At 43.4% G+C, this 12,295-nt stretch overlaps 1 protein-coding gene across 1 annotated transcript in view; it reads right to left on the bottom strand.

The window, feature by feature from the left end:
* Window positions 1–12,286, bottom strand: part of Ephx4 (epoxide hydrolase 4) — a 26,910-nt gene extending 14,624 nt beyond the window's left edge. Inside the window, exons 1-3 of the mRNA XM_005359642.3 lie at window positions 12,050–12,286; window positions 9,857–9,942; window positions 2,637–2,794 (exon numbers count right to left, since the gene is read on the bottom strand). Coding sequence (XP_005359699.1) covers window positions 2,637–2,794; window positions 9,857–9,942; window positions 12,050–12,274 — 469 coding nt within the window. The 5' untranslated portion in view covers window positions 12,275–12,286. The remainder of the gene's footprint in view (window positions 1–2,636; window positions 2,795–9,856; window positions 9,943–12,049) is intronic.
* Window positions 12,287–12,295: the final 9 nt, after the last annotated feature.

Genomic DNA, 12,295 nt, shown 5'->3' with positions numbered 1-12,295 from the left:
TGGCTTTGGAGCCTGTCCTGGAACTAGCTCTGTAGACCAGGCTGGTCTCGAACTCACAGAGATCCGCCTGCCTCTGCCTCCCGAGTGTATTCTTTAGAAATCTGAAATAGTTGCGTTTTGGTTTTATGGACCTGTGTCTGGAAGCTGTGGTAGAGACCGCACGTAAGTAGGTCATAAATAGGATTATTTGGGGTAGAGTTTCAATGTTAGCTGTCTTAGTGATACAGCACATGGTTTATATTATTAATACACTACTCTTTTTATTGCTGTTTTAGAGTGTCCTTCCTCTAACCATTTACTATAAAACAGTATGTTGTGGTTTGCCAGCAAGAATGCCATACACCTCTCTTGCTTGCTAGTCTTGATTGTACAGAGGCCACAGTCAAGGACTGATGGATGCCGCCTGGCCTTGTGTAAGCCCACTGTGAAATCGGCATAACGACAGGCTTGCGTGATGATGCGTTCCTCAGAGCAGAGCCTGTCATTAAGCGACAAGGTAATCATGATGATGATTATGAGTTAGGCTTAGGGTATTGATTACGAGAGATCCCTACAGCTTTCCTTTGTGCACATGGATAAGACTCGTCTGTAATTCCTTTCTGGCATTTCTTACCATGACTTAAATAACACACATATGCACACACACTTGCAAACATCACCCCCAAACACACACACACATCTTCTCGTTTCTATTATCGATTTGGCTATAGGGCTTTGTGATCACCAATTTAGGCCTATTCTACTGAATTATTGGCAAATCTGAATGAAGCATATATACTTAAAATCAATGCCAGAATCTGTGTAATTATGTCAGATTCAGAAAAAATAAAAACTAAACTAAACAACAACAACAAACCCACTGCTGATGGCGCTCAGGTTCCATCCACCCATCCCTCTAGAATTGCTGACCAGATCTATAATTTAATTATATCATGATACTCTAGTCTTGATTTAGTGACCCCCCCCCGTGTTATTTTAACACACTAAGGGCTGGGCCAACGAGATGACTCAGCAGAGAAGGGCACTTGCTGCCAAGCCTGAGGACCAGAGTTTGGCCCCCAGAACCCACGTGGTGGAAGGAGATGATGGAGAATTGAGTCTTAGGTGTTGTCTGACCTCCACAACCATGTGTCCCTCTCAATATAAACGTAAATAAGCACACGAAAGGCAGCACGTGGTTGTTTTGTTTTAGTCAAAGTGAAGTCTGTAGATTGGATGGTTATTGTACTAGAAATACACTGTGTGCCCCTTTGATGTTAGGCTTTGGTCCTTTGGTAGCTGTATGACTTGACCTTTTGTTCAGGTGACCCTGTGACTTGCTTTACCTTGTGGGCTGTCAGCCAAAACTTGAGCTGCACCACGTGGCTGGGCTCAGCCTCTTACCAGCTCTGCTGTCACCAGAAGACCCCGTCTGCTCCTATCTCCTTGGCGTGGGCCCAGCTCAACTCATACAGAGAAGTGAACGGGTCCCGTGTGGAACCCCATCCAGGGTCCCGTGTGGACCCACACCCAGGGTCCCGTGTGGACCCCCACCCAGGCTGTAGAAGCCTGGAGAACCCTGATCATAGGAATACATGGCATGGCTGTCTTTCCCAGAGTTTGGGGCAGGGGTTCTCACACAGGATTGCTGCAGTTGACAGATACAAGAGAGACCATGCAAGTGCCTCTGCATCTTATAATGAATATCTAGGTATATGCTCTGAAGAAAGAAACTTTCTGAGTATAATTTTCTTTAAGTGATAAACAGTATGTCTTTATCTATTTTTGTCCCAGTCCAATGGGATTACCCTCCCCTTATTCTCCCTGAAAAAGAGAGGAAATGTTTGTCTGTTGGTCTGTGGTTCTCTGTTCTCAATATACCAGGGATGGAACCCAGCACCTTGGGCATGCTAACCAGGCAGCCTATCACTGAACAATAGCTGTAGCCATAAGCAAGGTCTGTTTTTAAACGCAGGTCTGAAAGTCATTCTTAGCTGAATGCTCAGGGTACAGGAATTTAAATTCCTCACACAAACAGTGTGCGCTGCATACTCAGAATTATGTGGCCAGGACATTGATAATTTATATCCAGGTTAGCTAGATATAGAACATCCTCCCGAGAAAATACGTGGTCAGTTCACAGTTTATTCAGAACTGAAAGAGTTAACGATGATACTGTGGAGATGGCTGGGTAATGAAGAGTACCTGCTGTTCTTGCAGAAGGCCCAGGTTCTGTTCCCAGCACCCAGAACAGCTCACAACCACCCTAATCCCAGTCCTGGGGATCTGGTGCCCTCTTCTGGCCTCACCAGGCATGCACATGGTGCACTTACATACATGGAAGCAAAACCCTTATAAACACAAAAATAGAAATAATAAATAGATCTTTTAAAAATAATTAATGATTTCTTTTTTTAAAAAAAAAGCTAAATTGGGACTAGAGAGATGACTTAGGGTTAGGGGTGCTTATTGTCCCATCAAAAGGCTAGAATGTGGATCCCAGTGCGCAGAGCAGGCTCACAGACATCTGTGACTTCCAAAGATTCCAGTGCCTTCTTCTGGACTCTGCAGGTCCCTACATACACATGTGTGCATACACCCACGCAGACACAGAAACACATACGCACACATAAGTAATATTCAAAAGGCTAACCTACCTAAAGAGTCTAAAATATCCTTTATGTCTGCAATTAGACAGTCCAGTTTATAACTCTCTTGATGAGTAGGTGCGTCTGACTCTCCATATCCTCTCAAATCCAGCGCAACGACTCTGTACTCACTTTTAAATTCTCTCAGTTGATGGCGCCAAGAATACCTAGGGGGACAAGAAACGTTAAGAATGCGGACCTGGGGAGCTCTGCGTGTAAAGACTGACTGACTCCCTGAGCTGGACCCTGAGAACGAAGCCCATTTCCACAGCTTCTCCTCTCCCCTCCATGCATGTACCATGTCACATACATGCACAGGCACAAAAATAAATAAATGTCGACTAATAGTAAGAGCAACATTATCAGAGCACTGAGAGAGGCGCTAATGCAAGAATTCTGATTGGTCAGCACAATGACACTTTGTCTCAAAACGGTTCTGATTGGCCAGCATAATGACACCCTGTCTCAAAATCATTCTAATTGGTCAACATAGTGATACCCTGTCTCAAAGCCATTCTGATTGGTCATTATAATAATACTCTGTCTCAAGATTGTTCTGATTGGTCAGCATAGTGACACCCTGTCTCAAAACCGTTCTGATGACTGGTCAGCATAGTGACACCCTGTTTCAAAATCATTCTGATTGGTCAGCATGATACTCTGTCTCAAAACCAACCAACAAACAAGAACAGTAAAGACTTCCTAAGGGGAAAAGAGTCAGAAATGATTCTTTAAAAAACTATGTAGGGGCTGGAAAGCTAGCTCAGTGATTAAAAGCTCTGGCTGCCATTCCAGAAGACCTGGTTATTATTCCCAGCACCCACAGGGTGGCTTGTCACTATCCATAATTTTATTTCTAGAGGATCTAATGCCTACTTCTGCCTTCTGTGGACTCTGAAAGCCCATATTTCACTAATATATACCTACATACATAAAATTGAATAAATAAAAATTTTAAGGAAGTTCAGTCATCCTCAGTGACATGGTGAGCTCTGGTTACATAAGACCCTATCTCAAAAATAACCAAAAAAACCCCTCTTATTAAAAAAAGTTATATAGTTGCATGTTATGACAGGGAAAAGAGAGCCATGTGAGAAAGAGCCTCCCTTCATCATCATTAGGAACACTCATCTCCTTCCGATTTCCAGAAACTCAGAGCAAGGGATCAGAATTTACAGAAACTACGAAGTATTACATACAAAATTGATATATATTTTCTAACCTTACTAAGAATAGTTACTTTACAGATAGAATTTCTTCTTATTTTCTTTTGTTTTGTTTTTCGAGACAGGGTTTCTCTGTAGCTTTGGAGCCTGTACTGGAACTAGCTCTTGTAGGCCAGGCTGGCCTCGAACTCACAGAGATCCATCTGCCTCTGCCTCCCGAGAGCTGGGATTAAAGGCGTGTGCTACCACCACCCAGCCCAGATTGAATTTCTATATGAAATAAAATGTCTTAACCCTTTAAAATAATAATAAGGAAGATAAGCTTAAGAATTTTGTTGGAATCTGCAACAATCTGGCTCAATGCTTTGGCAGGGTAATATAAACAAAATACTTTCGTACTGTAGAGCCAGGTGGCTTTGCCATTTTGAAAATGAAATTTAATTTAGAGGGAAATAGATTTACTATGTGAAAATCTATTTCCCTCTAAATTAAATTTGACTTACCTTACTCCACAGTCAAAAAGGGCTCAGTATTTTGTTTTTAGTAATTTCAACAATTGAAATTATTCAATTATTTATTATTCAATATTCAATTTTTAATATTCAATATTCAAATTATTCAATAATACAACAATAATAACTCAGTAACTTCAACAGTTGGAATTATGGTTGAAAAGAAAAGGTCTGAAAACTAAAAGAATCCAACAGAACAATGATGTTGGCAGTTAGCATTTAAGAGCACTAACTATTCTTACAGAGGGCCAGGTTGGTTCCTAGAACCCACCCTGGGCATCTGGTAAGTGTCTGTAACTCTGACTCCAGGGGCTATGATGTACTTTTCTGTGGTTCTCTTGTGAAATGCAAAGGGGAATGCTCACCAAAAAATGAATGGATGCAGAAACATGGTGTATCTACTAAAGGGCATATTAGACTTATTTACACATAAAGAAGAATGAAATTGTCCTGTTTTTGAGAAAATGATAGAACTGAATACATCATGCTAAGCAAAACAAGTCATTCCCAGAAAAGCAAATATTGCATGTTTTTATTTTCTCTCCCTCCCCTCCTCTCTCTCTATATCATGTCTATATATGAGCAATATATTATATATGACATGAAGACAGGATTGTTTAGAGAAAGGAGGGGAACAAGGGAAGACTTGACAAGGAGCAAAGAAATTTAACAGGACAGACATGACCAAATATGATAATATCATATATTTGTCACAGTGACACCTAGTAATATTATAAATTAACTAAAATTTATTTTGAAAAATGGAACTATTGCTATGAATGTGTGAGGACAAAAGAGCATTCTAATCAATTCTGAGAGCTCGGGAGATGTCAACATATTAACAAATTTCAGAAGAATAATTTTTGTGTGTATGTGCACGCTTATATGGTTATAGTTGCAAATGCATGAATGCATAGATATGTACGTGTGTGTGTGTGTGTGCTTGTGTAGAAGGGTATGTGCATATGACCACAGGAGTCTGTGGAGTCCAGAAGAGTCTCAGATACCTTAGAGCTGGAGTTACAGGTAGCTATGGTCTCTTTGATGTGGTTTCAGGGAACTGAACTCAGGTCCTCTACAAGAGCAGCAATAGCTTAACTGATGAGCCATCTTTGCAGACTCCACCTTGGTTTGTTTTGAGACAGGGTCTCTCACTGGCTTAATCCTTGCAGATCAGTCTAAACTGGACAGCCAGTGAACCAGAGACCTGCCTGTGTCTGCCTCCATGCTGGCATCCTGTGTGTGGTGTCTGTCTTTTACATGGGTCCTGGGCCTTGGGCACAGGCTGTCATGTTCACATAGCAAACACCTTACCTACCAGCCTCTGAAGAATAACTTAAACATCTTTTTTCTGGAATTCATAAATAGTAACAATTTGACTCACATTTCAGCCACAAATGAAAATTGAAATCCCTGTAGTGACAGATGGCATTGTTGTTCATATAAACAAAGCAAACATAATCCCTCTGTCACACGCTGCAAAGACTCCAACCCTTATGATACTGAAACAAAACTATTTTCATACTTTTTATGCTAAAAACATTTGTGTGTGTGTGTGTGTGTGTGTGAGAGAGAGAGAGAGAGAGAGAGAGAGAGAGAGAGAGAGAGAAACAGTGGTTTTGTTATTGGTTTCCTGAATGGGAACTTATTAGAAGTCAGGCCTGGCACTAGCACTGCTTAGACCCAGCTGGCCTCAGGCTCCTTTGTCTTGGCCTGTCCATGCTGGAATCATAGGCATGTGCCACCATGCTTAGCTTTGCTGACACCTCTAGACAATCGCAGAGGAAACAAACAACAAGACAGCCTCTTCCTCTACTACTTTTGTTAAAAAAAATTTCAGGATCCTGGTTTTCCACGCCAGACACTTTGAGGTGTGGAGCATCCTTTCTGTCCTTTCCGTGGAGGCTGAGATCAGGATGAGGCGTGCACACTCGCCTCTGCATGGGAGGGATGGCAGCATTCCAGGCAGCTGCAGATGGAGGCAACTCGCAAACATTGCCTGGGTCAGCTCAAAAAATATTTTTAAAAGAGATGCAGATTGAGGCAGAGGGAGAGAAATACCATCTTCTGTCAAACAGCCCTAGTTTGGGCTGATTTAGCTAAAGTTCCCACAGATGTGTTATCTTCTCTAACACTTCCTGTGCATTTAAGAAAGCAGATGCAGGACCCTGCTGTTTCATGTCCCCATGTAACAGTACACATTAAATACTGCCACTGCTCACCAGTCTCAGGTAACAACGGTAAGTATAGATAGTACATTAGGCTGTATGGTACTCTAGGTGTTAGAAACTATTGTAAGGGTTTCTTTTTATTTTCTTTACTTTTGTGTGTCTGTGTGATTGAGTGTCTGCAGAGACCAGAGAGGATGTTGGACCCCCATACTTGAGCAGTGAGTGCTTCACCCACTGAGCTGTCTTCCCAGTCCCCAAATGAACAGATTTTGAATCTTGACTGGGCCCACGTGAAGGGTTTTACACATTTTGATTTGATCCTCACAACACCTCTGCAAAAACATTCTAAGTGATATTTTAGATCCCTGTTCTATTTTGCTTTTCTGTCATGGTGATAAAAAACATTCTGACCATAAGCAATTTGGGGAGGAAACGGTCTGTTTCACTTTACAGTTCTGGTAACAGTCCATCACCAAGGGAAGCTGGTATGGGAACTGAAGCAGGAACCTTGGAAAAGACTCCTCCCTCTCTTGTAACCAGCTAGCTTTCTTACCTAGCCCAGGCCCATCTGTCTAGCTATGGTACTGCCCATAATGAGCTGGGATCTCCTACCTCAATTAGCAATTAAGAAAATCTCTCATAGACATGCCGCAGGCCGATTTGTTCTTAACAATTCTTCACTTGAGGTCCCCTCTTTAAGCTGGCAACAAAACCCAACCAGGACATTCCTGTGACCATAAGTGAACTCCCTGCCTTTGCCACTCTAGGAAAATTTGATTCATGCTTCAGAATAATGTACAAGAGTAAGTGGTCATATTTGATTCATGCTTCAGAATAATGTACAAGAGTAAGTGGTCATGTCGTGCACTCTGTGATGCAATTCTCTATACATGTCTCAGTTACACTGGGTGTTTTTCTCCTTCTTAATTAGGTTGTTTCCAGATGGAGGAAAAGAAGACAATTCCATGTTTATCCATTCAACTAAACCCTGAGTGGGTAGAGATCTTCTCGGGATGATACCTACAGGCCTCTTGCACTATAGAAATCGGGTGATGGGTAGACTGTGGATAGACTGTTTGTGGATAGTCCACAGGCTCCCTCTCATCCATAAACAATGACTAAATTGTCTAAAGGTAATATTCCTCGAGCAAGACGCATTTAAGGCTGCAGAAGCAATCTGGGTGTGACACTCTGTCACCCTATTTATTACCAGTGTCGATGTGGCTGATCTGTCTGTCTGGGTGGGACACCTGAGCCCTTCCTTGCCACTCCACGTGGAGCCTTCTGATAGAGCAGGGCCTTTCTCTGGTCAGTGGTATATGGGAAGTTGTGCATGCCTGGTAAAACCTGCAGATAAACTCTCAGAGTTTGCGTTAAAATCGGGACACAATATCTTCAAGGCTCTAAACAAAATGAAGAATTTGTAATGGTAGAATTCCAGATACCATGGGACAGTAAAAGAAAGATTTTAGCTTTTCAAATGTTAGCCAATATTCTACTTTTATGTCAACCTGGAACACACCTTTTTTTTAAAAACACTCCCTAACCTATTTAGTTCATGAACCATCTGAAGGTCATACCCCTCTGCCAGCAAAAAGGACTTTCTTGCTGGGTGGTGGTGGCACACATTTAATCCCAACACTCGGGAGGCAGAGGCAGGCGGATCTCTGGGAGTTGGAGGCCAGTTGGTTTACAGAGTTCTGAGGCAGGCTCCAAAGCTACACAGAGAGATCTTGTCACAAATGAACAAACCAAAAAAACCAACAACAAAAAGACTTAATTCTCACCTCAGTCTCTTTTTAATACACTATTTTTTCAGAATTGGGTGTTTCTTACGTCTGTTTTTATTTGGGTCCTTTAGGATCATTAGAGAATGGGAAATATCCACCTCCATCAATGATATTGCCACTGTAAATACCCCTCAATTCATATACTGAAACAATTTGCCAAAATGGCAGTTGTCTTAGTTTGGGTTTTCATTGCTGTGAAGAGACACCAGTACCACAGCAGCTCTTATAAAGAAAACATTTAATTGGGGCTGCTGGCTTACAGTTTCAGAGGTCCAGTCCCTTATCATCATGGTGGGGAGCAGGGAGGCATGCAGAACTGAGAGCCTGCTACAGCCTGACTCGCAGGCAGCAGGAAGTCAGCTGACAGCCATGCTGAGGGAAGCTTGAGCCAAAGAGACCTCATATCCCGCCCCCACAGTGACACACTTCCTCCAAGAAGGCCACTCTCTTTGGGGGCCATTTCCTTTCAAACCCCAATAGTATTAAGAGAGAGACTTTTAAAGAGGAACTGAGTCATGAGGTCAGATCCCTCATATATGATATTAAATAAAGCACTCAAGAGAATTAGCTAGGCCCTCCCTATCCTTCTACTACATGAGGATATGATTGATATCAGTCCCTTGGAAGGACAAAGCAACCAGGCAGCATTTTGAGAAAAGGGACTGGGCTCTTAACAGACACTGAATCTCCCAAGGACTTAATCTTGAACATCTTGGCCTCTAGAACTGTAGGAAGTAAATTTCTGTTCTGGTATTTTATTCTAACCATATACATATTTATTCTAATAACACAAATAGACTAGAATAGAAAGCACTATGAATTTTTTGCTATAGGAATTTTCTCTTTTACTTTAAAACATTTAGGTCTGTAATAGAGCCTACATTCATAAGTTCCTGTGGTCATGCCTTCTCAACAAAGCCTTGGGCTTCCTGCCAAGTCCTCCTTCCCTCACTCGGGCTGTATTTTATTATATCCAGAGTAGCTGCTCTGCAGAAGCTGTTTTATAACTTGAAATTTCAGAAAATTGAAACATTAGAAGACTTTTTAAATCTCCCTAAAAGGAAGCGTGACAGCTGGAGGCTGGACGAGAAGAGGTTTGAGTTTAAGGCTAGCCTGGGCTACACAGCAAGATGTTGTCTTGAAATAATTAGGATGGTCATATGTATTTATGCTTTTAGATTAGGAGGGAAACCATTGCTGTGGCTTCAGGGACTTCAGGAATCACTCACCACCCTGGGAAATGATCTGTCCTTACAAGAAAGTCATCTGTGGTAAGTTCTACAGTTAGACTGTTTGTCTCTGCAAAACTCAAGATGACATTTAACCCTGATTGTAAAGTGTCAAGAGTAGAACTTGTTAGACATGATTATGGCACGAGCGAGCCTGACCTCGTGGGGTTAAGCGCAAATTCACCCTCTGTTGCTGTCTTGCCTTTCTACCTTCTATCCTGGGCTGACTCAATACATGGCACCTCACACCAGCTTCCCAACCTAAGGGAAAAAATCCTATTCTTTTACAGCATCACCAAGGGAACCAAGCCAAGCTGCTGAGTGCTAACGTGAATGAGAAGAAGTTAGTCGGTAACTTTACCAGAATTCCGGAAATCCATGAAGCAGCAGCATGAGGGGTCTGCCCCTTTCTCCAGCAGCAACATAGTGAAATCTCAGTCCCGAATCCTGAAAGTGGGAAATACGCAGATTGTGGTAACAAGCATCATCAAACTAAGACGTTTAGAATTTCCATTAGGCTGAAAACATTCTCGCTTGAATTATTTTAGCATTAAGAAATAAATATTAATTTAACGACGTGAGTTAACAATAGGATAAATGGACCAATTCACCTTTGGGGTATTCCCTTAGAATACCCCTCTCCTTTGTTCTGTGTATGTATTTTGAGGCCAATGTATGTATTTTGAGCTTCTGAAGCAACATCACAGTGTAGCTTTCGTCTTAGTGAGGTGTCATGTTTCATCCCCTGCAGGATATGTAAATAATTCTGATCTGAATTTCAATTTTGCTAAGACTATCTCGTGTACTCTGCTTAGCTTGCCCGTCAGAAGTTACGTAATTCACACCCCTTCTCTTATTTTTAGGTATCTCCTTCCCACACTTTATCTTGAGTGTTTCATATATGGTCCCCTCGCTGCCTGTTCCTCCCGTGTGTGCCGGAGACTTCACTGAGCACGTGGAAGATAAGCTAGCCCAAGGAAAAGGAAGGGACAGGGAACAAGAGAAGCAAACACCAAGGAACAGTAAAGCAGAAAAGAAAGGGAAAAGAAACAAAATCCCTGAAAGTATGAACCGTAGTGGAAGTCAAAAGTTGAGCATGGACCCTGGACTTTGATGTGAAAGAGTCTGGCCCGTCATTTCAATTAACTCTGTCGTTTACAGATTTAGAAAATGAGGCCTTGGTGCAGCGGTAGAGCGCCTGCTTTTTTAAGACCTGAGGTTCTCAGTTCCGCAATCCCCTCCCGCAAATGAGGTCCAAACAAGTCAGGCAAGTCATAAAGGTAGCTGGGAAGGTTGCAGCTGTAGCACCGCTAAATAAACAAACAGAGGTGGAGAGGAACGTAGTGACTAGCTGGCTGGAATTACCGTTGTGTCTATTTCTTGGTTCTTCTTCTAAGGAGAAAGAAAGGCATTCCGAGGTTACATGGTCCATCGGTTACATTTTCTCCATAAGTCAGAAGTTAGCACATGCGACTTTGCTGTTATCTCTTTAAAAATGTTTTAGTGGTGGTTGAATCTTGAAGAATGAGATGTTATGGCCGTCGGACTGGATTTAATCACTACTTTACTGTACTAGGTATTTGCCAGGTCGATAATTATAATAATGGATTATACTAAGTTCTAAGTCCGTTGGTCGGGTTCATTTTTCTGTTTTTGCTTGTTTTTTTTTTTTTTTTTTTTTTTTTTTTTTTTACCAAACGTGACTGCACTTGATTCTTTCATCTTTCAGGCTTCTCCTGCCTTTCTGAATCCCAGTTGCTGGGGAATTTAGCTGCTGACGGAAAGTCAGGACTCAGTAACATAAATATCTCCTCGTATGCTGCCTTTGAGAGGCTCGTGAGTCAGAGTGCAGTGCGTGTCACAGGGACAATTTCACTCCACCACCTGGCGTCAGGAAATAGAACGTCTGTGGGCTGTGACCGAAGTTGGGACAAGTACTGTCAATGACGAGCGAAGGAAGCTTTACTAAGGAAAGTGGACACCTACTTTTTATTCCATCCCTCTGGTCCCTGAGTGCTCACATCGGCCTTGCTCACAAACACACACCATTTCTTTTCTGTTTCTGCCTAGGTCATCTGAAATCAGAAATGACTTTCCCAAGAACTGTCCCTTCGCTCCATCTCAAAAAACCTGGACAAACCTAAGACAGCAGGACATCGCCAGGAGCGTTGTTCTGCAGCTGATCCGAGCCCTAAAAGGCAGAAAGGATGACAGGAGACGGCTTCTCCTTGCAGTAGGAAAGGGGGGTAGAATTATTCTGAGTTGCTTCGGCAGGAGGAGGATCCTCCGGTTAGAGAAATTCCACATAGAAATAGCCTCCCTCCCGCCCCCACCCCACACACGCGATAAGGAGAAAGCGGACAGATATAAATTGAGCTCCTGTACAACCCCCAGCCCTGTACCCCCTGTCTTCCCTGGGGTCCCCCCAGGTAGCGTCCGGTAGCCGGGAAGCATTTGGGAAGAATCAGCCCAGCGCCCTTGGAGCCCGCGGCTCCCACGGCCCTCGCCCGCGTCAGGCGCCCTCCCCGCTCTCCCGGCGCGCGCCGGCCTTCACCTTGATCCTCACGTAGCAGTGGGTACCCAGAGAGGGGTCGCTGAGGCACGCGGGCGGATGTGCCCGGGCCGCCCGGCGGAAGGTCTGCGCCGGTGCCTTGCCGATGCTCCACAAAAGTTTGAGCAGGTGGACGGAGGCGCACAGCCCGCAGTAGCCGTACACCAGGGACCAGTAGAGCAGGGCGCGCAGCGCGGGCACCAGGCGGGCCGGGCGCGGCGGGGCCATGGGGCGGCCTTGCGGGAGCCG

Source organism: Microtus ochrogaster, linkage group LG1 (assembly GCF_000317375.1).
Source record: "Microtus ochrogaster isolate Prairie Vole_2 linkage group LG1, MicOch1.0, whole genome shotgun sequence".
NCBI classification, from domain to species: domain Eukaryota; kingdom Metazoa; phylum Chordata; class Mammalia; order Rodentia; family Cricetidae; genus Microtus; species Microtus ochrogaster.
Note: the sequence above shows the minus strand (reverse complement) of the source record. Positions and strands in the feature narration are given on the sequence as shown.